General features: G+C 42.8%; 1 protein-coding gene across 4 annotated transcripts in view; it reads right to left on the bottom strand.

Moving 5' to 3' along the window:
* The window catches only part of NPTN (neuroplastin), a 68,833-nt gene that overhangs the window by 10,928 nt on the left and 30,468 nt on the right, over nucleotides 1-27,437 (bottom strand). For 2 of the 4 annotated variants that reach the window (XM_036734942.1, XM_036734941.1), the window contains exons 2-5: nucleotides 22,562-22,909; nucleotides 17,146-17,317; nucleotides 14,732-14,826; nucleotides 2,415-2,548 (exon numbers count right to left, since the gene is read on the bottom strand). In XM_036734942.1, coding sequence (XP_036590837.1) covers nucleotides 2,415-2,548; nucleotides 14,732-14,826; nucleotides 17,146-17,317; nucleotides 22,562-22,909 — 749 coding nt within the window. Of the gene's footprint in view, nucleotides 1-2,414; nucleotides 2,549-14,731; nucleotides 14,827-17,145; nucleotides 17,318-22,561; nucleotides 22,910-23,262; nucleotides 23,336-27,437 lie in introns of those variants that run through there. The other 2 variants (XM_036734944.1, XM_036734945.1) reach the window with 2 other exon arrangements.

Consider the following 27,437-nt stretch of genomic DNA (forward strand, 5'->3'; position numbering starts at 1 on the left):
CTCTTCTCCTTTCCCCTACTTGAGAATTTTTTGTCTGACTGATTCACACTTTCCATGGCAGCAGGGGAAGTAATTAAATGGTTTAAATGGGGGGTTCATTTTTAGCTATGTTGGGAACAAGGGGAGGATCAAAGAAAGGCTAGGACTTGCTTAACTTGGCTGATAATAACAGATGACAGGGAGAAAGCAGAACACTCAACTCTCAATTTTGCTTCTTGGTTCTTTTCCAAGAAACATGATCTTTGGACATGGAACGGTAGAACAAAAATGGCTGCAAAGAAGGAGCAAAGAAAGACAAGTGAGGAGATGGACAACATTTAGCTGTCTTCAGGAGGTCCAGTCATCAGATTCTGACGAGCCATACCCTGTGTATGCACTTTAAAAATGAGTGGATGTGATTTCTGAGCCAGTAAAGCTTGAAGAAGGGGAAACGCACTGCATGAAAGGTCAACAGTGACCCAGTTTCCAAAAACCAGTGAGCTTAACTCCATTTTCCGAGAAAATTGTAGAATATATTGAAGGTAATGGTTTGTAAGGGGAAGCAGCAATAACTAAAAACTAGCAATGACTTCGTTGAGAACCAAGGCAGGCCAGGCTGACCCCATTTCCTATTTGGACAAGAGAAACTGATGTGGCAGATTGGGAAAATGTAGATACATTAATATGACTTCAGCAAAGTTTTTGACAGTCTTGTGCCATCTTCATGGGCAAGATTTATATAGTGAAGAGGACCTGAAATTGATTGAAAGACTGGATCTACCAAGTCTAACCTTTACAAATGGACAAATCAAATTAGTAGGAGGTCTCTAAGGGATTAATTCAGGCTATTAAATATTCTTATCAATTACTCAGAAGCAAAAACTGTATGCCTGTCAAATCTGCAGCATGTTTTATGACAACTAGAACCCAATAAAGCCACAACAGGCTAGAATGATGGGGCCCAAATCAAACGAAATGTAATATGGATAAATATAAAGTCCTACACTTAGATTTAAAAAAACAACTTAACATACAGGATGAGGGAGTTTATATACGTCAACATGGCAGCCTGAAAGCCAAGGCTTAATTAACAGACACCTAATGAACTAGAATGAATAAATGGCTGGGTTTGCTCTGGTGTGGCCACATTTGGATTCCTGGATTCAGCTCTGTGCCCACATTGCATCTTAGAAAGACAGGTAGCTGTGTGTCCAGAAGAAGGAAACGAGGATGGCAAGACAGAAAACATGCTATAAAAGGATCTGCTGTATTTTTAGCTCCTCTATCTGGCATTCAAAGCTCTTCAAACCTGGCTCCAACCTACCTGTCCAACCTTGATATACATAAGAGCAGAGGTTCATGTATAGATTTCAGGGGACCCAAAAATGTAATGAGAAAAAAATTATATCTTTACTTTCACTAACCTCTAACTGAAATTCAACATTTCCTTCAATTAAAGTTTTTTTTAAAAATTATTTTGAGAAGTGATCCATGGATTCCACCAAACTGCCAAAGGGGTCCATGATACAAAAAAACATTTAGAAACACCTGCTATAAAGCATGGTCAGACTGGCCTTCTTGCTTCTCCTCACTCCTGACATTCCACTTGCCCTTTTGAAAGTCATCCCTCACACGTAAGGTGCCCTCCCTCCCTAACCACCACCTCTAAAAATCCTTAGCTTCCTTCGCAGCTCAGCTCAAATGCCACCTCCTCCAGGGCAATCTTCCCAATCTCCTGAAGCTGCGAGGGCCTCTGTGCCAGGCCCCAGGTCCTTACTTTGCATGTACTTGCAGACTGTCTCCCCCAACAGAAGGCAAACTACTTGAGGGCAGCGACTGCTTCATGTTTATCCCCAGCATTTATCCCCATAAACATTTAATAAATACCTGGTGACCGATTGACTTAACTTGGAGGAGAGACATCACAGCTGTTATGAAGTGTTTCAGAAGGGTTATCTTGGGATGGAAGGATTACACTGGTCCTGCCAGGCCACACAGGGTTGTTGCAAACAGGCAGACTTAGATTTGATGTCTGGAAAATTCTCCTAATGCTTAAGAGCTTTAGACTGGGCCTGCCCTAAGGTAATATGGAATCCTCCTCATTGAGATCTCCAAGAAGAGGCTGAATGACTACTTACTAGACTGTGAACTCCCTGAGGGCAGAGGCTGTCTTTTGCCTTTCTTTGTATTCCCCATGCTTAGCACAGTGTCTAGCACACAGTAGGCACTTAATAAATATTTACTGACTGACTACAGGTACACTGTAGAAGGGATTCTTAATCATGTTAGAATAGATAGACTTCTCTTAGATTCTGTGAATTGGGGGATAAGGAAATCAGCTACAGTTCGCACACAACTGTGTGTGTCTCCATACTGATAGATGACTGTACTAACATCCCAAGGCCAAGTATTGAGAACTTAACTCTACCACTCACCACAAACACGCCATTTTCCTTCTTTCGCCACACCCAGTCTGGGTAAGGGTATCCAACTGACTTGCAGTACATGAGGGCTTCTTGCCCTTCGTTCTTGTTCTCACTTCTTTTGTGGCCAGTGATCTCAGGCACAGCTGTAAGACAAAGATGTATTTAAGGGACATTGCTATGGGAGCCCCAGTTACGCACTAAGGCCTAACCTAATGGCTTGGAAGACTGCTTTCGATGTACTGAAGCCACCAGTTCACCGATGAAGAAGCTTGGAGAAGAGCATTCTAAGCATCCCACCAGAATTCAATGACCAGCCTCTTCCCCCAAGTCCCATCCCCAGGTAAGCCAGACAGATGCCACAATATGACATAAAATTTCCAGTCGTAGTACCCCAACCTGTTGGAAAAATATAAGGTAATACACAAAGTACATTTAACTTTCTAAAGTTTAGCTTTTTTGGAAAATAGGAAAATCATATTTTCCCAACATTCTCCCTCAAAAAATCTTTAAAAAAAAAACACACTTGCCAACTATATAAAAGATTGCTACAAATCACTAATAAGAAAAATGTAAATCAAAACTTAGTTTTCACCTCACACCAGCAAAATAGCAAAGATGACGATATATAGGAATGCTGAATGTGTGTGGTGGGGGAAGACAGGCATACTACACCAGTCAGTGGAACTGTGACTAGTTTAATCTTTCTGGAAAGTAATTTGGAATAATGTAGGGGGAAAAAGTGACTAAACTATGAATATCCTCAGACTCAAAGATTACACTGCTAGAGAGATCTTTGACCTCAAAGAGGTCAAAGCTAGAAAGGTCCACCATTTTCATACCACTTTCCCACCCCCAAAGGCCCCAAATTCCACCCCCCCCAAATATTTATAGTAGCATTTTCTGAAGTAGCAAAGTAGATGTCAATCAACTGGGAATAGCTAAAAAAAATTGTGGTTCATGAATAAGAGAAAAGAGGGAGCAGAAGGAGGGGAAGGAGACAGAGGTAGGAGGGAGGGGAGGGGAGGACAGAGCAAGTAAAAGGGAAGAGACAGGTGGAGGAAGGCTAAAGTGAAGACAAAGAAGCCCAGGACACTGAGGTGCAGAAGGGGTGGGGGATGGGGAGAAGAAAAAAGACCATTGACATTTTCCAAACACAAGTTGTAGCTCCCTAAATCACAGTCGAAATTTTTCAGCACTGAGGAGAGGAGGATAGATGGACTCTAGCTCATCCCACCAACTAGATTTTTTTGGGTCAGTACCTGGTTAGTCCTCAGATCTCCAACTGACTTTGGCCAGCTTGTCCTTTTAGGCCTTCTCTGTGCCTTGACTCCTTAAACAAATCCTTGGCTCACCCTCAGAACAAACATACCCAACACCAATCACAACCATGGAAACCTCATGATCCCAGATCCCCTGAGGCAGGAGTGGGGGTGGGGGCTGCAGAGGTGACCAGCTGCTCAACATTCTCAGTTCCAGCTTCTACCCATACTTACCAGTTCCTGGTCTTAGTCCTTCCCTCTTCACTTTCCACTGGAGCCTTTCTCCATTAAGAAAGCCAAGGCTAGCCCAGGAAAATGCCACATCAAAAACATTCTGACCACACCCAGCCCTGCCTACTCAGTGCCCCCCAGGTGTCAGACTTCCTTAGGGAGCTGTCTGTCACCCAAATTTATTAGTGCAGCCACCTAAACAGAGATTTAACTTAGATTTTGTTGACCATTGTAAAGGCTGACACTCAATGGCTTTCAGGGTAACTAAATGCCTTAACATTAAACCCACTGTGCTCTCTGACTGACCAGCACTGTGCCCCCTTATCCTACTTCTGGAGTCTTCCTTTGCTTCTCCATCTACTATGTGATATGAAAAAGGAGCTGCCACCTTTCAACTGTGTGCACACGTTTTTCAAAAGCTAGGTGAACTTACAGTTCCACCTTGACAAAGAAGTCTTTGCTACACAAGAAATACAGGTAAATGGCCAAGGCTTATTAGCCATATGCAGCGGATTCTCAGACCAAAAGGAAAAATTCCCAAGGACTCATGCCAATGCTACTAGTTACCACCCTAGAGAAAGGTGGCTATCCCTTAACCATGGCAGATCACCATGCGTGACCCAGGAACTCTGGCACCTAGAAGAATAAGTGCCCTGCCTCCTGGGGCAGGACACTCAAAAATTGGAGCTTTGGTGAAGACCTGGAGACTTTCATCATCAATGTGTCCAAAGAGTCATTTTGGGTGACTTTAACGCTAGTGTAGGCACAGACTACCAGATATGGCAGGGAGTCCTTGGGAGGAATGGAAGCAGAAATAGCAGCAGTCACTTTTGAAGACTTGTGATTCTCCTGATCTTATCACCAACACTGTCTTCCATTTTACCTAAATGCAATAAAACTTCGTGGATGAGCGCTCAAAGCAAACAGTGGCATTTAGTACACTATGTCATTGTAAAGAGAAGAGACAGACACGTTGTGAGAATGATAAAGACAATGTGTGGCACAGAGTGGTGGATTGATCACAGACTTTGGTAAAGCACACATTTTTGAACATTGTGCTAAAAGGAAGATATGCCAACACAGTCCTTATACTTAGAATGAGTCCTCAAGTGGTAGGGGACAATCAGAGTAGCAATAGGACTGCAAGGACAAAGACTAAGGCCAGAGAGGTCCAGAATCAAGAACAAATGATAGATACAAATGAATGAAAAAGTACTGATTATTTGCCAGTCCTGAATTATGGATGACACAAATTCAACAGCAAAGACGGTCCCTATCTTTTATCGTTATTATTTTAATATTCTTTTCTTCTTAAATTTTGAGTTCCCAATTCTCTCCCTCCCTCACTCTCTTCCCTCACCCATTCAGAAGGCAAACAATGTCAATTACACATGTGAAATCATGCAAAACATACTTCCATATTAGCCATATCATAAAGCAAAAAATGATAAAGCAGGGAAACTGTGCTTCAATTCATACTCGAGAGTTCATCTGTTCTCTCTCTTGAAGTGGAGAGCATATTTTCATTACGAGTCCTTTGAAACTGTCTTGGATTGTCTTGATCAGAGTAGCCAAGCCATCCACAGTGGATCATCATTACAACACAGCTCTTACTGTGTACAATGATCTCCCAATTCTTCTGACTTCACTTCGCATCAGTTCACATAAAGTCTTCCCAGGTTTTTTCTGAAATCATCCCCTTTGTCATTTCCCACAGCACAATAGTAGTCCATTACAATCATTATGCCACAACTTGTTCAGCCATTCCCCAATTGATGGGCCTCCCTTCAATTTCCAATTCTTGGCCACCACAAAAAGACTGTCCCCAAGGAGCTTTACATTCTAATGGAGGCAACAATACACTCTGGGGAAAGGGACTCTGGACTGGCAAGTTACAGGCATAGAGACTGGGGCCAAAGGAAAAGACAGTGACACACCCCAGGCAGGAACAATGGGAGGGGAGGAAAAAGTACATGTGTGGCTGTTCCAAGGCTGGTGGAGGAAGCAGCCAGAGAGAAGGGAGTGAAGGGAAGCCTGGCTGGAGCTTTCTTGATCCGGGTTCCTGTACAACCCAGTAATCAAATACATGCCATATGAAGAATCTGACCTTAATAAGGACCGCTGAAGTTTTATCTCCTTGTGTTGGGGCACATTGGTGGAGAAAGGATGGATGGAAGGAAAGTGAGAAGCAGAGGAAGGGAGTGGAGAGAGGCAAGTGGAAGAGGAGGGAGAAAGGAAAAGGAGAGAGAACAGAGAGAGGCAAGGAGAAAAACATGCTAACTTGTCTATAGTGAATGTTTTTGGATATGTTGCTTAGGTAGGTGTCTGTGATGCCAAGGTATAGTACCAGCAAGCACAGAGCACAAAAAGACAGAATCAACAGAGACAAAGTAAAGCAAGCCAGTTTTATGAAGAGGAAATACTATAATAAAGGTCAGAGACCAGATGGAAACTGGTCCATTGGGAATCCATGGAAGAAATGGGTCCACAACAGGTAAAATCCAGTGGGTTTTTGCAGGATTCTTATCTACATCAAGCAGAAGCAGGCATTGAGGAAAGGAAGTAGGGCTGAGTCCTTGGGGGGTGGGGAGTGGGAGAGAGGAGGGCAGGGAGAGCTTGGGAATTGGCTGCTAGTTGATATTCAAACTCCCTGCAGGGGGGAAAAGGAGCTTTTATTGAAGGCTTTACTTTGATAGGCCAACATCAGGAGATTTGAGCCACCCCAGGTAAAGTCTTTACACAGGGATTTTTAAGCTTTTTTTGTTTTGTGGATTCTCTTTGGCTATCTGGTAAAACTTAAAGACTCCTTCTCAGAATAATGTTTTTAAATGCATAAAATATATAGGATTACAATGAAACCAATGTTCAGTCATGTCTGACTCTTCATGAGCCTGTGGACCATAATGTCCATGGCGTTTTCTTGGCAAAGATACCAGAGTGGTTTGCCTTTTCCTTCTCCAATTTTATGCAGGCAGACATTAAATGACTTGTAAGTGTCTGAGGCCACATTTGAACTCAGGTCTTCCTGACCCCAGGCCCAAAGATCTATCTACTGAGCCATCTTGCTGCTTCATAATGAAATAAAGATGTAATTTTTTTCCTGAGTTCATAAATACCCTGAAATCTATCCATAGTCTCCTTCTCTGTGGATACCAGGCAGAGAACTCCTATGTTGTCCTTTTTTTTGGCTAGGGCAGAATTTTTAATTTATTTATTTATTTTGGTTTTGGTCCAGACCTATGCTTAAGAGGCTACACGCTGGAGGGAAAAACATTTTATCATCTCAACTCCATTTCTAGGCTTTTCTCTCCTCTGTATGGCTTCCTTCATTCTCCTCCTATGATCTCTACAGCACATAAAAGTCCTGGTAACTGACCCCCAAATTTCCACTGCTCCATTTTAGCCTCCCCCAAGAAAGCAAGCCCTAGGCATAAAAAACATACCATGTGAAGCCATATGAAGGTGCCGGAAATGCCACGTCAGGACAAAGGCAGGCTTTTCAGAGTTGTCAGAATGGAGCTGGGCACACAACCCGCACAGCCATAAATTTAGCTGTAAGTGCATTCAGTACTCCAAAGGCCCAGGGCATACATGGCATACAGGAGGCTCTCGAGTGTAACAGAGTTTAAGAGGCGGATGATATTCTCCATACTGGCTGAAGCCAGCTACCCAGTCTTCAATTTGAACCAGGGATTCTCAAGTATGGTTCCCTTTCTTTTATTCATGAAAGGCTCTCCATAGAGAACCAGTCTCCTCCTTTCACTCATTGCCAGGATGTTACTGGCAATTTTACAACAAAGAAATTCAATTTTACAACAAAGAACTTCAAAGGCAGTTAGGCAGTTAGTAGCAGCAACACCTGGCTTAGGAGTTAACAATCTGCCTCAATCCTAAACTTACAGTTTATGTGCCTGTGTGTTTCATGCACAGAAGTGTACACAAGTTGAAATATTGAGTCTCTATCAAATTTGACTATCCTGTAATTTAAGGGTGTTCACCTTCCATGCAGAGTTCTGAGGGTAAGGAAAAGATCCTTGACTTCTTCAAGAATTCTTCTGGAAGACCAGTTTGAACAAAGTATGATAGCATGTCTTTAGGACTGTCCAGAATGGTGTCTCATTTCTATCCCCAGATGAATGCAAGTTAAATACATTCCCAATAACTGGGCACTGGGCTTCTTTCTCTTGACCCAGAAGCCAAGAGAATACAATGCTTCAAGATTTAGGAAGTTTGCTGGTGGCTTCCTATTCTCTGGTCTTCCTGATCTAATATGCTGATATCTCGGGGAGCCAGGAAAGGCAAGGGGTTCAGAGGGCATACAACTCCACCTTTATAGGCTGCTGAGGGAACAGAAAGAAGTCTTCCTTCTTACTCTGAAGGCATCCATCCCTTAGCAATCATTAACTCCAAATCTGTAATGACTACTATTAGGCAATATGTGCAGTTGTGTGTAATTATCCATTAGGCAGAGAGATGGCAATTAATTGGATACTCCCTGTATCCCACCTACCCTATCTCCTCTAACAATTTGATTCTGTGCCAGAATTTCAACCTAGAAAGGCAGATTTGCCCTGAGTCCTATTTGGCCAAATCAATAGTCCAGCTACCCAGATCATTTCAGCTACCAGCTGGTGGATACATACTGGGAGCTTAAAACAAACAAATATGTCTGCCATTTTCCTCAATCCTTTGACTATCAGCCTATGGATGGATAAAAGGCCAGCTACCCTACAAATATGTAGGTGAATCCAAGCCTCTGGTTTTTCTCCAAGACCATAGAATAGTACTGTTTAAAATAAAATCCAAGTTTCCTTGTCTGAAGATGACTTCCTGTGTAGTACATGGACCAATGCTAGCATATTGTGACATCTGCCTTATTGGTCTGGCTCCAAGGCCTATCCAGCTCAGTATTCTGCGCTTGACAGAAGCACCAAAGGGCATATTGTGGAACGACATAGGGGTATGCCAACTTTGGAGCTTAGGGATACTGCAAAACACCTAATCTCCCTTAATAATTAAGTATGGATCAGCCATCCATTAATTTAAATAATTTTAAATCTGTATTTTCAACCTGTGCCATATTTCATGGGGTATAAAAAGCTCTATACATTTACTTCCTGTTCTATAAAAGGGATTTCATCTGACTAACCCTCAATACATCATTCAAGCTCCAAGGGATGTCCCAGCACTTCTAGAACATTAAGTGAACTAAGACGGTGATGATGGTGGTGGCTGGGGCTGGGGGGGGGGGGGGAGGGGACGGGGACGGGTTCCTCAGGAGAGGGGTTACAAAGATACAAACGAATGAAGGAGTTCCAAGAGGCAGCCTCATCTAACGAGAAGAGCGGAGCTGAGCGTAACCCAGCCCAGCCCAGCCTAGCCCAGCCTAGCCTAGCCTAGCCTAGCCTAGCCTAGCCTAGTCCAGCCCAGCCCAGCCCAGCCAGCTCAGTGAGCCAGTCATTTCAGATGGCAGCCAATAAAGCAAATGCTGTCTTCTTTTTGGACCAGACAAGTGATCTCTTTATAAGCAAACTTCCTTCACCAGCAGCACCACTAGAGCTTAGTGAGCTGCCGGGGGCACTAAGGGATGAAATGACCTGCCCATGGTTACACAACAAGCAGCAGCAGAGGAAGACCTCTCATTCAAGGAGCCCAGCTTCCCAAGCCATCTCTCTATTCACTATGACATATGCCTCTCCAGGTAAATCTTAGATTTCAAGAAGAAAGACAGTGTCCAAATGGAGGAAATTATTACAGTGATTACTGCTGTCTTCTGTTCTGGTCAGATTCCATCATGAGAAGTTTAGAAGGGACTTTGACATGCTGGACCTTGACAGGGAAGGTGGAAAATGATACTTAGGGGACTGGAGACCAAACCATAAAAGGATCAAATGAAAGCATTTGGAATGTCTAAGTCCAGAGAAGAAAAGAAAAGGGGGCTATGATAGCTGTCTTTAAATATTTGAAGGTTAATGTCATGGAAGAAGGATTCTTAGACTTCTTGGTCTGGCTCCAAAACACAAAACTAGGAGTAATAGGTACAAATCACAGATGAGTGCTATAGATGTGGAATGGGGAAGACATTGGCAGATTTGCTTATGTGTCAATCTGTATGCCTAACTTTATTTTAATTTTTTTACATGGGTGGGTAAGAGTATACTAGGAACTGGTCAATGTAAAAAAAAAAAAAAGTTCAATTTTTTCAAAGGTAAAAAAAACCCCACAAAGTACAGAGGCATATTTAAGCTCATATAAGGAAAAGCCTCCTAAAAACTGGAGCTGGCCAAAAGCAGAACAGGCTTCCTTAGAAGGGGTTTGCATTTTCCTTCACTGGAAGTATCCAAGCAGAGGCTTGATGACTACTTGTGAGGGACTTTAAAGGTTACTCACATGCTGCTGAAAGGAGCCAGAGAAAAATCACAATTATTGAGTCCACCACAAGTTTGTGGTACATAATTTCAAATGGGTCCTCACTGCAGCAAAGCAATCCTTTTACTCTCCCATTTCACCCACATGACTCTTCCAGACCTTCCAATCCTTCCTTAGTCCTCTCACAGTACTTCCTCCCCCTTACATTCTCAGGGGAGGACTTCACCTAATACTTTACTGATAAAACTGAAACCTTCTGCCAAGAGCTTCCCACTTCTCCCTTCCTCCTCATCTCACATCACTAATGTCTTCCTCTGCCAACCCCTCCTTTATTCACCTCACATGAAGTGAATCTCCCTTTTGCCAAAGCATACTCCTCTACAGTCACCCCTCAATCCCATCCCAACCCATCTTCTCTAGCAGATTGCCCCACTATCATCTCCACCCTTTCATTAATCTTCAATCTCTGTCTATGGGATGTTTCCCTATATCTACAAACAGACTCCATGTCACTCCTAATCAGAAAGCAAAATCAAAAACCATTCTACCATCCCTGCTAACTATACTATCTCTCTTTTCCCTTACTCAGTTAAAATCCTTGAGAAGGCAATCTACACTAGGTACCTCTAACTTCCTAGCCTCTCACTCATTTCTTAACCCTCTAGAATCTGGCTTCTGACTTCATACATCAACTGAAACTGTTGTCTCCAAAGTCCTCAGTCATCTCGTAATTGTCAGATCTGATGGCCTTCTCTCAATCGTCTTCCACTGCGCATTTGCTGCTGCCTCCACAGAACGAGATGCCCCAGTGCTGGCTGTCTCCTGGTAGCCCATTCTTCTCCTTTTCCCTAGGGCTGTCCTGCTTCCTTTTGTGTGTCTCCCCATTTAGACTGTGAGCTTCTTGAGGGCAGGGACTGTCTTTTTATCCATTGTATCCTCAGTGCTTAGCACAGTGCCCGGCACATAGTAGGCACTTAATAAATGTTTAATGGGCTGGACTGGATTGACATCTGTAGCTTTGGACAATGCCAATTATCTCTCTTCCTGGATACTTGCTTTATCTTAGTCTTCATGATACTGGTCTCTCCTGGTTCTCTTCCTGTCTGTCTCTGACCACTCCTTTGAGTGGTCCATATTTATCCATATTACACCCATGAGCCACAGATGACCCCCAAGGCTTTGTCCTGCACCCTCTTCTCTCACTCTTTCATTTGCTCTCATCCACAACCATGGGTTCAATTATCACCTCAGAGCAGATTTATTCCTATATCTATTTCTCTCTTGAGCTTTAACCCGGTCTACCCAACTGCCTTTTTGGACACCTTGAATAAATTTTCCATAGGCATCTCCAATTGAACAGGCCCAAAACAGAGCTTGGGAGCTTCCCCCTCAAACACTTCCCGCCTTACCTACTGAAGGGTCCCAACCTCGGCGCCACATTTAATCGCTCGTTCTCACCTGCCCCACACAGCCAGTCTGCTTCTTCCTTTACAAAAGCTCTCGCACATGCACCACTTCACTCACACTGCCCAACGCCACTCCAGCAGCTCTCGCCAAGACCACTGTATTAGTTTTCTAGCTTGTCTCTTCCCAAAGCAATCCATGTTCCACTCCACTGCCAAAATGATCTTTCTAAAGTGCAGGTCTGACTATGTCAAGCTCTATTCAGTAAGCTACAACAGCTCCTTATTATTTCAAGAATCAAATATAAAAAATCCTCTGCATGGTATTTTAAAGCCCTTCATAACCTATCCTACCTTTCCAGTCCTCATGGTCTAGGTAGAATGGCCTATTTGCTATTCCTTAGATGTGACCCTCTGTGCCTTTGTGTAGGCTGACTACCATAACTAATATTCTTCCTTCTCATCCCCATCTCTCAAGCTTCCCTGGCTTCTTTGAAGATTCAAATGTAACCATCTGAAGTAGGGCTCTCCCCCTTTCCTAGTTATGTGCAGACTGCCTCCTCTACTAGAATGGGAGCTCCTTGAGTGATTGGCATATAGTACACACTTAATAAATGTTTCTTGACTGGCTTAGATTCCTCTTCATGTATAGGTTGGAATAAGTGGATTCTGAGGTTCCTCCTAAAAGATTCTGTTGAGGAAATGTTGCAACATGAAATAAGCAGAACCAAAAAAAAAAAAAAAACCAGACACAAGAACTGCCACAATATAAATGGAAACAGCCACAAGACAGTCAAAAATGAATGGTGCAAAACTGGCCACAAAGAAGGGCTATGAGGAGACATCTCCCCTTCCTCACTCCTTGGCAGAAGTCAGGGGTCCATATTACCAAGTTTTTAAAAATTTATTTATTGGTTTTGTTGATGTTTTCTCTTCTCCCTTTTTTTGGGGTAAAAAAAAATGACTGGTTTATGGATGTGAGAAATGTGAAAAGACACTTCCCCCTGCTTCTTTGTAGAGGTCAGGAGTCCATAATGTCAGGGTTTTTTTGGTTTTGTTTTTTAAATAATGATTGGCTTTGCTGGTTTTTCTTTCTCCTTTTTCTCAAAAAAAAGGAAATTGCTATGTGCTGGCTCTCTGTGTACAGGGAAAAATTTGGGCAATGCTAAAAGATAACAAAAATTTATCTTAAAAAAATATCCTTGAAGAAAAATAGAGAAGTGCTAAAGGATATGGTGAACAAGTCTATGTTCCTCACATTAGCCATGCAGCCATGCCACTTTTCAGCATTTCTCTTCTTAATTTAATCCAAGAATTTATTAAATACCTACTAAGCGCAAGGCACGTGAGGTACAAAAACAAAATGAAAAACATTTCCTCTCCTCAAGTACTTTACCTTCTACTCTAGGCTTTGTTTTTCTTTTCCTAAAATAGGAGTTGGAAGGGACTCCAAAGGGTATCTAATCTAATCCTTACTGATGAAGAATTCCTTCAACATTGCTATTTATTAATTCAACAAATACTTGAGTTCCTATTATATATATATACTAGGTATATATATATTCCTATATATATACCTAGTACATATATATATAATATATATACACGTATATATTATATATATATGTACTAGGTGCTATTGATGATAGAAAGATGAATTACTGAAGGAAGCTTATCTTAAAGAGGAAGCACAATGTGTTTGTGGGTTTTGGGGAGGTGGGAAAGGGGTTATTTTTCCCCTTTAAAAAATGTTTTTTTCAATCAGCAAAAAGCCACCTCCTCTCACTCTTCCTCAACAAAAAAGTAAAAGAAAAAGAAAAAGAAAACCTTTGTAACCAATATGCACAGTGAATTAAAACCAATGACCAAATCAGCCATAGCTAAAAACATACACTCCCTCCCTCTCTGTCAGCAATGGGGCCTCTGCACTGCTCAGAGGTCCATCTTGAGTCTTTTACCACGTTGTTGTCACCGTCCTAAACTATCCTCCTGGTTCTCCTGACTTCCTCTGCATCAACTGAGACAAGTCCTCCCTGGATTCTCTGAAATTGTGCTTGTCTTCATTTCTTATAGCACAACAGGATGCTGCAACATTGCGCAGTAGATGGATACTCCCTTAGTTTCCAATTTTGGCTACTACAAAAGGAATTGGCAGGATGTGCATTAAAATTCAGCAGGGCAGAAGAGTGCTGATTGGTGGTAGACACACCTAGGCTGAAATCTTGGCTCTGATACTTTCTAATGAATTGGATGATTTTGTCTGACAGCTTCTTGAGCAACAACTCCTCATCAGTAAAATGGCAATTAATACTCATGCCACCTACTTTATAGGGTGAGGAATTACTACTGTAGAGGTTAGAATGCATGGCGTAGAGTGAATCAGATCTCAATTCAGGAAGACCAACTCCGACACTTATTAGTCATGTGAGCATGGACCAGTCAGCTACACTCCATGTCCCTCAAAACACTCCCCAGAATTTCTATACCAAGTCTCAGATGGGCAGCAGTTGGCATCCATGGAGGTGGTACCCACACTCGCTTTCCACATGTCCTTCTTTTAATACTTTTAATAGTAACCAAGTGTGATCTCCAGCATTGTATCCAATGGAAAGAACACCAAAATGTGTCACAAAGTCTGAGTTCTTCTGACTTTGCTACTGATTTCTGTGACCTGGAGCAAGTCACATCACTCTGAGCCTCAGTTTCCTCATCTATAAAATGAAGAGATTAGATGATTTTTTAAATCCCTTCCAGCTCTTAATTCTATTTCTAACTTCTTTTCCAAATCTCCTACCTATCAGAAATGTCTTTCTTAAGCAGTAACAATCACATACAGCTTTTCAGCCCATGGCTAAAAATTTACACCTGATTCTGGACAGAAAGGTACAATTTTCCCACCTGCGCATGAATCACAGATAAAATGATCACCTACTTGAACACAATATGCAACAAAATCCCTTGTAAAACTAGGAGGAAAAAAGAGAGGTGAATTCCAAGTAAACAGAAAACCAAACCTGGACAGTAGTACCTAAGCGCTTATGTCCCAAACCCTGCCTTGTCATACCTTTAACTTCAATGGTGGCATTTGCCTTCGGGGCACTGAAAAACTGAAACACACAGTGGTATTCGCCTGAATCCTCTGATCGGGGTTTGTTGACCCTGCAGATAAAAACAGAAATCGGGTGAGGAGACAAAGTGGCATTGTACAATAGGAGAGGAGTGGAGAGGCACAAGTCTTCCAGAGCAGCTCACATCTTCATGCTTCTTCCTTCTTAAAGAGAAAGCCCAGCTGTGTTCTAGAGACAGGTGTGTGATTCATGACATAAAGGGGAAAAGAAGAGGCTAAAAGCATTTTCTCTTGGAACACAGTCATCCCCAAATCCTCAGGCTGTTGTGTCTCCATGCATCAGTATGATTGAACTCTGATCCAAGTCTCTGGCTCCCTCAATCCCCTCTACTTGAGCCTCTCACCCTGTCACTTGGTGGGAACTGGCCATTATGCCACTGAGCAGAAAACACCTTCCCTTCTCACCAAACCTCACTATGAAACCCCATTCCCAGACATCAGTTAGAGCCAGTCTGCCATCTCTATTCTGCTCATCAGGCTAAGAGTATTCATTAATAAGCAAAAAAACAGTACCTGGTGCTTTCATGTTAACAAGGTACCAGGATCTCACTAAAGGAAGCCAGGAACTACATTTAGGTACTTATGCATGGATTCAGAGGGAAAAGAAAGCAGGTCCACAGAAAAAGCCTCCCACAGAGGGACTCAACCAAGTCTGTTCAACCATGGGGCCAAATATGGACCTACACGTGGCACTAGACCCCCTATCCTGGTCAGATACTTCTTGGCAAGCAAGAGGAACTTTGGAGGAGGCATAAAGACAGGAAACTTTCCAGAGAAGAAGACAACTTTTGGAAAGGTCTAGACCATTAACCTAGAATCTGTGAGCTTTTGAAAGTGTTTTAAATAACCAACTGGTTTCCTTTGTAATCCTAGTTTACTTTGAGCATTGAAAAGCATTCTGGGAAGGAATCCACAGGCTTCAGTCATGGCATGCAGGGCCATGAAACAAAAAAGGTTAAGAAGCCTTGGCTCTAGAAAAGTGTTAATGGGGCTAAGGTCACAGGATTAGCTCCCTAAATGAACTAGGCTTAGTTCATACAGAGTAAACTCCTTAACCTCAACCACAGACTGACCTCCTATTCCCAAGAACTGTTTCACATGTTAATGTTAGTCACAAGGGAGAAAAGATGAGAATGTACATTGGCTAAATGTAGCACATTCTCATCACTAAAGAAAACTCGGAACACATGTTCTTTTCGGTATGCAATAGAAGCACAATATCCACATACAAAAAGACAACAAAACTTTTCTCAGAGGAAAATCCAAGAGATAATGCTCCCCACATGGAAGGCTTCCTTATTTTGTCACTAGCAAACTTTTCATTAACTAGCTAATCTGAAAATGACTTAGCCTCACAAAGAGGGCATAGCATAAATATAATTCTTATTGGTCTCAAATACTCCTGATTTGGGGAAGAGCTATGGTCATATTTCCTCTGAGAAGATGCTCTAGTGTGATTCCCCTTTGGGACAACCCAAAGTGTGCGTTATTCTCTGAGGAAGAAAAATCACTCCTCTATTTGAAACCCAAAGCTCATGCTGGCTATTAGAATAGAAGTGGGGTAGCCTGAAGCTTTGTAGGATCTACATATTAGTGCTGCCTCTAGTGCAGGTCAAAGTGACCCTGACGAGTCACTGAGCTTCCCGAGGCCTCACTTCTCAACTACACAGACTGGCTTAACTGCCAGATTCACAGACATGAGGTTATTTTCAATAGACCTCAGAGAAGGGGCTTTTGTGGGTAACCAAGTAAAACAGACCCACCACCCTGAGAGGGCCAGGCAGCATGAAAACACCACCAAGTACAAAAATGTATGTTGACTGATCCTTTCCCATCTCTATGAAAGGTGAATTAGTGTTAGACTTACCATTTTATAGAAAACTGAGGCCCAAAGAGGTTAAGAAACCTGCTCAAGGTCATACAGCAAGTCAGTAGTAAGGAAAAGTGTGAGCCCTACAATGGAAGAAGTCAGAAGATCTGGTTTCTTGGCTCATCCACATACTATGAAACATTGGGCAATTAATTTATTGGGCTTCTCAGGGTCATAATTTCCTCAGATAGATAATGGGGATAATAATGTACATTCTTAACTCTGATAAACACGCTCGCTCCCTGAAAAGGCTTTTCCCAGTTCATCTCTGGCTTCCCTATCAGACACTTAGTTGTCCAGTCCATTTTAAACACTTCCTCCAAGAACGAAAGCAAGTCAGCAAATAAAACCTAAAGGAAAACTTGCCCTAACAAACCCAAAATAACTCCAACTTCATCTCCCACTTTCTCCATAAGTCACCTTAGCCCCTGATCCTGGAACCTACACCCCTTCCCCTCCCCCAAACTCTGGCCCCTCTCACTTGTATTCCATGTTGCTGACGTTCTTGCGGGTGGCCGTCAATTCCACCCCATTCTTGGTCCAGTAGCTGTACTGGAGGCTGTGGGAGCTGGAGGTGAGGTTACACTGCAGCGTGAAGGGAGGGGCAGGGCTGTCTCGAATGATGACTTCTTCACTGGTGACTATCCTGGGCTCTGTAATGAGAGGGCACAGTGACAGGAGGCCATCAACCTTCCCTTCTGGCAGGCTGGCCTGGGAGTCAGAAGGGGCAGGAGAGAGGGGCAAGGAGAAGAGGGTGGGGAGCAGACAGGACCACATGAGGAAATTCACTTCACCACTTTGGAGAAAGTCAAGAAAGAAAAAATAATGTATGTAAGCAGATGACCACTAGTGCAGACAACAGCCTAAGGACCAGTCAGCCTACACGTGAAAGAACAGGACCCAGCACTTGCATGGATACCTGCCACATCCTACTTATTCTTGGAATGCAATGTCCTTGTGACACGGTGCCCACCAAATGCCTGAGGCTTCAGCAGTTATTCACAAAGACCAGGCAGACTCCGCCTGGTAGCATTGGTCAATTGTGGCAGAATGTTTTACATTTGCAGCAATCCCTTCTTCGGGGTGACTGAGGCCTGCAGCAGTTTTAAGATCAACAAAGGCAACATAGGTATGGACTTTCCCGTTCAAATAAAAACATAGCTTCCAAAGGAGTCTAGTTATAACCATTTCTGACAAAGTAAAAACAAAGCCTGAATATTACTTAGGTCCAAACACACACTTCCTAACGGAAGTCTGCCTTTTTCCTTCATTTTCCTATAGCAAAGTTCTCAAGGAACTATTCTCATCTTTCTTTCCCAAACATAGAATCTTTCAGAAATGAAACTTGAAATTCCATCTGAGACAACTGAGGCCAACTGCAGAGCATGAAATGTTCTAGTAGCATCACAGGACGTCATGAGCTAAAAGGAACCTTAGAGATCCTGGAGTTCAGAGCCCTCACGTTAAAGTGGGGAAGTGACTGGTCCACGGTCAGAGAGTTAGCAGCAGAGTAGAAGGCTCTTTGATTTGGACATGTGAATTCCTCCTCCTCAGCGCCACCACACTACAAACCCCATGGAACTAGGCACGGCCTGCTTTTGTGTTTTATTCCAGGCACCATGGGTTCAAATATGAAGCCCCCCTTTTCTAGTTGATCTAAAACATGTGTGACTAAACATGTAAAAGAGATTTTTAAATCATATCCAATCATTCTTGGAAGTCTCAACTAGAAAGTATGTTGAAAGCAAATAAGCAATCATAATTTTTTCTTTTAATTTTTACCCAAACTTTAGCACCCCCTCACTGTTGGTAAACAACTATTAGATGGAAAAATCTGATCTTTCATTACCTGTCAATCCCTTCCCCCAACACACCCCTCACACTCAGAGATGTGACCTTTGTGCAAAGAAAAGATTCCTCTGCATCACCCTGTTTTGTCTAGCCACTTCTAATCAGCAATTCCAATATATCTTTTTATGCATTATTATGCCTCATTTCAGGGACAAGAAACCTTCTTCTCTATCCAGAGCAAAATTTTTGTTTGTTTGTTTGCTTTTCTGGGGAAAAGGGAGAAAAATACTTCAAAAATCTATTGTTCAAGTACTTTTTTTCTATTGTAAAATTTTCAACTTCAATTCAATTCAAAGTCAAAGATAATTTGAAAGAAAACATTAAACACTTAAAATTACTGCACAAATGAATTGACCTATGGGTTTCCCAGTCCAGAAAAAGGAAAGTTATCTTCATTTTATCATCAGGTGAGCACTGGTCATTCCCCCAGTTAACATCAAACAGGCAGGGTCTTTATGTACAAATAATGGAGGCATAGCAGCCACTATGACAGAGAAGCAGATGCATGTTAACACAATCATTAGTACAGTGATGTCTCATGGTCTTCAATGTTGACTGGACCGAAGCCAAATCCCTGCAGCTCAGGAAGATGAGCAGAATCTGTTGTGAACCCTGCAATGGAAGGCACACACATTGGCAGCAGAAAGCATTAGAAAGGGATCACACTTCCAAGAGAAAATCAAGACCAAACAGAGAGAAAAAAATAAAAAGATTAAACTGTTACTTCACAAAAGAAAAACCAAAAGTAGAAATAAAGTTAACATTAAAAAATTCAAACACTCCTTTGAAGTTTTTATTTTATTTTATTGTCCAATTTCATTGCTCTGCACAGCTCCGAACCCTCCCCCAATGACATGAGGAAGGGGGCTACAAGGACAAGGCCAGCAAGAGTTTTCTTATTTTTAAGTCTAAGGAGGCCAGATGGCAAATAATCATTTTTAGTAATGGCTATGCAACTGACTACTGCTTCTTAGGACTATTAGGAAGAAATGTGAAAGCTATCATCTTCTGCCCATACTTCTTGGACAATACTGGCACAACAAAGAAAAACACATTTTTTTTTTCCTTTAAGTAAATGCTAAAGATCCAGGACAAACTCAGTTGGAAGTGAATGGAGTTGTAATTTGAGTTGGTTTGCGTGAGGTGTGATTCTGTACTGTACATGTAAAACTCAGCAGAGGTCACAGCCATCACCTACTATGACAAGAAAACATAGAAACCAGCCCTGGACAGATCACCTACTACCACACCGGCAATGTGTATCTATATCAGTATCATTATCAACAGATATGTATTGCATTTCTAGAGGCCGATTATTGCTTATACCTGGCCCAAATCAAGTCTAATAGAAATCTACATTTTATTTTTTTCTCTTTTCAGAGGGTTAAGGATTTCCTTTATGTTTCACAGTCTTAGACTCAGCAGCTATGACTGAACCAGAATACCAGACTACAGCTTGGTCCATGCCATTGCCATGATCCAGGAAACCTAGAAATCCCAGAAGCCATTGTACGCTTTTATTTGACACTGATGCCAATTAAAGTAGCAGGCAGCAAATTCCTGACCTGAAACTCCTTCCTTGAGGAGTATGGGTTGTTAGTTGATATCTGCTTTCGTCAATTTGGGGCTTTGGTGGGTGAAGATTAACCCCATCCAAATTGGACATCTTTCTACTGTTATCCATAATTCTAGGACTTTGGAAGGTACTGCTGGTGGACCCCTAATGGGTCAAGATGAGGCTCAACCTTTCTCTATGGCCAGCAGATAAAACTTCCTGGAGAACACTGAAGAGTCAGAAATATAAAGCAATCCAACAGAGCTAATCAGAGCTTTGAGGAGCCAAAGTATGCTGGGTATAGGACACTAAAGGTAGGCACAGCCTGACCATCAATAACGAGTGAAGTTGGCAAGGAGGGATAAGACTACATCTAGCTGGGCAGGATTGAGGTCACTGGTCTCTAGAGACTGAGGAATTAAACTGATTTCCAAGGAATCTGGAGCCTAACCAGTTGTGTGAGGCCCCCTCTCCCCCAGCCAATCCTCACTAACTGACTTGAGATACTTCCTAAGAAGTCACATACTCCCTACACCCTCAGTCAGCATCCAAGGCTCTGGTTTTTAAGTCTCTGAGTCCAAGTACGCTGAAAAAGCAGCAAAGGCAAGGCACTCTGGTTCTGGTAAACACCAGATACAGACTACCGGCCTAGAGGCACCATAAGCCTTACATTGGTCTTAGTCAGACAGATATTCTTTAAGCACCTATGAAAACTGCTTCTTAGGAGAAGACAAAGGAACAGGGGTGGGGAGAGGGATAGGAAAAAGGGGGTACATGCAGAGGAAAAAATGCTTTTTTAAAAATCCATGGCATTTGGTTAATTTTCCCCATATAAAGATCTACACAGTTTTCCATTTTCCAGAGGCAAATTCTCTGCCTTAATAGGACCAACAGCAGTGGCTCTTATCTCCCTCTTCCAAGTACTTTCTTTACATTTTTGGCCAAGATTTTATACACAACAACTTCTAATCCCCACTTTCCAGAATGACTGTGATTTAAAAGCATCATAAGGAAACAGAGATCGAGACCTATGTTCCATTCCCTCATTTGTTAATACCAAAGTCCCAGGAAGTGTTTTAGTTTTTACTATCCGATGTGCAAATTGTAGATGCACACCAAGTAATTTCAAAATCGAGATCAGTCCGTTAAAGCTAGAGATGAACCAGGAGAAAAATTCCCAGAATACCACTCAATTAGAGAAAACATGGGTCTCAATTGCAAAGCTACTGAAATGAGACTATTTCTAGCAGAGCCTGTTGGCCTTCCAGTTGTTTCTCACCCTCTACTTTCTCACCCCACCCCCAACTGTACCAATTGGCAAGTCACTTTCTAAATAGTAAAACAGAAACAAAAACTCTTCTGTCCAGTGCTCTCCCTCTACCTGCTACTACGGCCACTGGGGAAAGTCCTGAGCCACCTTCCTTGCTCAGCTCCACTGGCCAGAAAAGAAGAGGGTAGTTGGGAAGTTCCTCTTATGTAGAACTCCAGAACAGCCTGGGGTTGCTACCTTCCAGTAATGAGTCCTGGAAAGGCATCAAAGTTGAGCTGTTACAGGGAGACAAAATCCAAAGGACTACCTTGTCACCTAATGTCACCAGGCTTCTGGTAACAGGACAGATGGTACAAATCCCTGACTGTTCCTTCACTGGCAAGAACAGAAGATCCAATGAACAGAGCAAGTGAGAAGTTTGCTGCTGTGGTAGAAAGCTATCAGAGACACACATGCCACTGTTTTTGAAAAAGAAAAGGAGCTGGGACTATGGGAGAATTCACACTTGCAGGTGACTCGGGACAACCAAAATACACCATCACACTACACTACACCAATGGCGGCCACTGCCAACGCCCTGTCACACAATATACAATTATAGCAAACCACAAAAAGGGAGGGGCAGACACACAGGAACTCAAAAGCCACACAGGTGAAGGCAGCCACTCTGAGAGCTCCAGACAGATGATCAGAAAAAATCAAAAGTGGTTAGATTAGGGGAGAAAACTGAAAATAGGAAAAGGCACTAGAGAAGAAGGCAGCAAAAGGATGGCAGGAAACCTACTATAAAATTAAAGGGAGGGGAAGAAATAATTCCAACACTGGGCTGGTCTGAGAGTGTGGTTTTGTGGAGTTTAAACTTTGTTTTAAACCTCCCCATGTCCCTCATCCCTCCTCCCTCCATCCACCCGACAAGACAGAAGATGCGAGACATTTCCATAGATTTTTCCCAAGTCCTTTGTTCCTAGAGAGGAAAGAGACACACAGAGGGAATGAATTGAGGAAAATGGGGGGGGAAAGAGTACAAAAGGGGGAAAAGGAAGGGCAAAAAGAAAGAAAAACTGCCACAAATACTTTAATATGCTACAACTGAGGGGGTTGTGGGTTTGAAAGAACAAAGACAGGGTGGGTGGTCATACTAGGAAGGAGGTGGAAGGGAAGAAGGGTCACTGGGCCACCTCTAAGGACTACAGTGCTACTACTGTAGGGTGCTGGACTCACTCTGAAGGACGCTTATGGTAGCCTGGGCTCGGATCCATGTTAGGGAGGGATTTTGCCTCAAGTCATTCCTCCTTGGGTCGTTGCTGGCCCTGCACTCGTAAGTCCCAGAGTCCTCCAAGGTGAGGCCGGTTATTCTCAGCACACTCACGCCGTTTGACCCGTAGGCGGTGTTTACGGTGACACGGCGCTTCCGAGCACCGTCCCACAGCTGTCTGAAAGACTCTGGCTGGTTGACTTCTGCGTACCACCACTGGATCTCTGGAGTGGGGCTCCCAACCACGTCACAGTACAGCTCAAAGGCGTCCCCCGTGAGTTTAGTTTCTGACATGGGCGACTTGACAAACCCAGCTAGAGGGAGGGGCAGCAGGAATGCAGTGACAGGCCAGTCAGAAAAAAAAAATCAACAGGTGTTAATAGTAATTTTTTAAAAGAAAAGAAAAAAAAAGCAAATGAGTTGCAAAGAACAGAAAAGGATTTATTTAAAAAATAGAGACAGTAACAGCAATTCATACAAGCTTTTAGAAGAACCACCCTGGCCAGCTTAGGAAGCAAAGGCAGGCTGATTAGAAGCTGGGATAGCCCTGGACAACAACTGCCAGGCAGAAGCAAGCCCACTAAGCAGCCTCAATAGCAATGGGCCCAGTGGGCAGGAATGGGAGAGCCTGAAGGCTGGGAAGCATCCTCACAGCACAAACCATTACCTTTCCCAAACTGGGGAAGTGATGAAAGAGCAACTGGAAATCAGCATCAGGGTTAAATGCCAAGCCAGAATCTCTCTTTGGGAGAGGTGATTGCCCTGGGTATGTTGCAGCGCCTTTATGAAACTGCAGCTGTGCGTGTTAAATGGCCCAGAGAAAGTTTCCTTTTGGCCCATTCTACAACTCTCCTGGAAGTCCGGAGATGGTATCTAAGGAAGCCATTGACAAATGTCAGATGTCCATCAGACGCAAGTCTTTGTCCTGAACTCAAGTTGGACTCTCTTCCTTTGAACACGTGGCCCAAAACCTAATTATCAGCACAGTGCCTCCAGAGCTTTAGTACACTGCTCAGCATGTAGCAGGTGCTTAATAAATGTTTATTTACTAACTGACTGACTTAAAAAAAAACCACCGAGGAAACAGAGCCTAGTACTTGACCAGTTCCAATAAGAACAATCCCCCAAAACAAACTAGAACTTGTAGGTGAAAGCTAGGGTTCAATTGTGCTGGCTACTGTAGAAGATTCAAGGCCTTCCTTATTCCCACACCCCCAGCAGCTGGACATTTTCCCTTCTCCTCCTCCCACCAGGGATTTGCTTAGGGCTTCAGATCAAAGTGATACTGTGTTAGGAAGCAGAAATGTAACAGATGAAAACTCAAAGCTTTTTTGAAAAGTTTATGGAGCTAGGTCCTTGGAAAGGTAGGACCTGGTACAGTCTCTCTTACTGACTTATTACACCTACAGACTGTCTTATCTATCTGCTGATTCAAATATCATACAGGAAGATGACAGAGACCACTCAAGACTGGCTGCACATTTTCCCTAGGGACACTGGAGCTGCACCTCCACAAGTGAATGGAGATGGGCAAACTAGGCATGTTCCACAGGAGATGTGCACATTAAATGGAACATTTCCTCTGTACCTCAGAAGCAAAGAGAATGGGGCTAACAACTCAAAAGTCCAGGCTACAGGAAGAAATTCTCATGCTTCTAAGGGTAACAGTACTTGCTTTTAGTAAAAAAAAAAAAAACTCTGCCTCATGTAACATGCTTTTAGAAGAGGGGGAGAAAATCCCTCTATGTGCCACATAGAAGTCTCAGTACGTTTTTTTTGTTTTTTTGTTTTTTTTTTACAGAAAAGGCCAGACCCCAAATCTAAGCCACAAGGTATCCTGGCACAGTAAAAAGAGTATCGTTCCTGGGAGCCGGGCATCTCCTAGTTTTGCTATTGATTAGCCATGTGACCTTGGACAAGTACTTCAGCTCTCTGAGCCTCAGGTTCTTCTGTGAAATGAGGGTGATGGGCTGAATTACTTCTAAGATCCCTTCCAGCTCTGTCATTCTCTGACCTGGAGAACATTTTAAATATTTGTTGGGGGTTGAGGGAACAACGACCTCAAGACTCTTAACCTCTGTGGCTCTGAGGTACAGGCAAAGGCACTGAATGTCAAGTACGACGAGCACAAAACTTATTTATATTGTTCCAAATCATCTCTACTGGTCAGCCCTAGCAGGGTCTTCAGAAATGCCCTCTGCAGGGACCCTCAGGATCCACACAGGTATCATTGGAAGATGCAGAAGAAGCTCAGAACTTGACACCTCCTCTCAGCTGTCTTGCCAATGGATGACAGTGTGGCATCCGGGCATTGGTGTAATTAAGCATCACCATATAAAGACAGGTGCTGGCTAAGAAGCATGAATCTCACCATAAACCAATACTGTATTCCTTTCCTGGAACTATTTTTTTTTTCTTTTCAGGTATGCAAACAACTCTAAGTAAAGCAGATTTATTTCCAAGAAAGGTATGGAGGATGAATGTAATAGAAGGAAGGAGAAAGTTTTCATTCTGATATTCTTGTCAGGGGCTATGGTAAAATAAACCTCCGTCACCTGTACAAAAGCTATACTATTGTAACAAGTGCCTTTGCATACATTTTCACTGAACCTACACCTGCCCTGTTAGACAGGTAGGCAGGGAGTATACCCATTTTACAAATAAAGAAACTAAGACCTAGAAGTTAAGGATCCACTATACAGTATAAGCATTGTAAGAGAACAAAAGGCCATCCAGTTGGTTAATTCCCTCTATAACCTTCTAGAGAAGTGATAACTGGCCCAAGCTCACCACTTGTATCACAAGATCAGTGGTAGAAACAGGGAAGATCCAAGTCTTCCCACTCTCAGGCCTGTATTCTTTCACAATACCCCAAAACCTCTCCATCAATCAAGACATTAAAACATTGTACAACCTAACCTCTTTCTCCTCCTAGCAGTAGGGAGTTGGTGAAGTGAACTTTTTTATAAAGCACTCATACAATTAGCATAGGAAGACAAGGTTAGCAATAAACTACACCTCATTACCTATCCAAAATTAGCTTCAATGCGGCAGATGAGAAGAACCAGCTCTCAGAAGTAGGAGGTAAACAACCTAGGTCTAAAGAATCCCTTTCGCTTCCAGACACATCAGTGCCTTCAGAATGAAAAGTTACAGCTTAAGGTCAGATGCTTGCAAAGGCATGTGCTTCTACAAAAGCTAAAGTCTGGGGAGGTAAGGAACCCCAGCCATGGTTTTAAAAGTTCCCCCAAATTTAGAAAAGTTGATTTTGTTTTGCAAAACAATCTCCACCCCCCTTTCCCCCCCACCCCTCATCCCCAACATAAGTAGCTACAACAAGATGTCAAGTAAGTCTGAAGGCTACAAATTGGCTCTATCATCGCTGCATTTAATGATCATGAAACTGCAGAATCCCATTTGGTTGTTCAGAGAGGAAGGCAAAAGGAAAAACTTGATAAAAGGATGTGACAGTTAGGAAAATAAGAATATCCAATTGTGTGACTGAGAGTGGAAAAAAGAAAAGACAGCTAAGAATAGTGCCTAGAGAAAGGATGAGCTCTTTGGCCAGGAAAAGCTGGGGGTCTGGATTATGAGAGTATTTGAGTCAAGAGGGGCACACAAAGCAAACTGAATTCAATTCCAAAGGAAAACAGTTTTCACATACATTTGTAGTTGACTTTTGAAACAGGAATACAGCACCTCCAATTCCCTATTCAACTCCAGGACAGGCCCAGATAGATTTGCAAAGGTAGACCGCCTCTCTGTCACAGTTAACCTAGGCCAGGAGGCCTTTAAAATAAGCTCCACTCTCTTCTTACATAGCCCCAGGCCATCTCTATTCCTGCTGGCAGATCTGATTCATTCAGTCTGTGCTTTCCTGCCTCTCTACTCTAAGAAAGGAAATGAGACACAATTGACCAAAGGGCACAGGCTCCAATCTCTCAGTCAAAGGTTGAACAAGATGACACTGCTGACACCTAAGCCGAGGTTCTGGTCTGAATATTTCACATCTTTCAATCAGCCCCACCCACCCTGGGCACACACATGCTGTATCACCATTACACCACCACCACCACCATCATCATCACATTTATATGGCACTTTAAGTTTTTCAAATTGCTTTGCAGGAATTATTTGATCCTTACAACAATCCTGCGAGGTAGGCACTATTATGATTCTCATTTTGCAGACGAGGAAACTGAGGCTGAAAAAAACATTAAGTGAGTCACCCAGGATCAGATAGCTAAGCTAAATGTCTATGGCAGGATTTGAACTCAGGTCTTTCTGGCTCAAAGGCCACTGTGCCATCTGCCACATGTGCATACACACACACCACAAAAACATCCTTTATAGTCTAACCACGTTAACTGTTGGTAAATGAACAGTTCCACAGAGGCAGGTTGTAGCTCTATAATGAAATATTCCATTTGTTGATATAGAAGCTGAACCCTAGGAAAGGATAGAAAAAGAAGTTTCACTACAGGGCAGCTAAAGGGGTAGAGAACCCTTGGCAGGATGTGCAGCAGTTAGGATTTCCCAAATTTTAAATCCTTCCTCTCTGGGTATGCAGGCATCTGCTCCAACCCAACTTCCCTGTTTCTCCTAACTACAACATCTTGGCTAAGAAGATCACTAACCTCAGCCGCCTTGGACATAACCCCTCCCACATCGAATCAATCGGTTGTCAAATCCTTTACCATAAGATCCTACCCTGTCTTAGTGATAAAATAAATCTGCTTGTTTTGAAGAATTTGTGTGTGTGTGTGTGTGTGTGTGTGTGTGTGTGTATTATGACTCTTGCAAGTGCATCAGTAGGACACTGGTATTTAAAAGTTGGGTCTT

Source organism: Trichosurus vulpecula, chromosome 8, assembly GCF_011100635.1.
Source record: "Trichosurus vulpecula isolate mTriVul1 chromosome 8, mTriVul1.pri, whole genome shotgun sequence".
NCBI classification, from domain to species: domain Eukaryota; kingdom Metazoa; phylum Chordata; class Mammalia; order Diprotodontia; family Phalangeridae; genus Trichosurus; species Trichosurus vulpecula.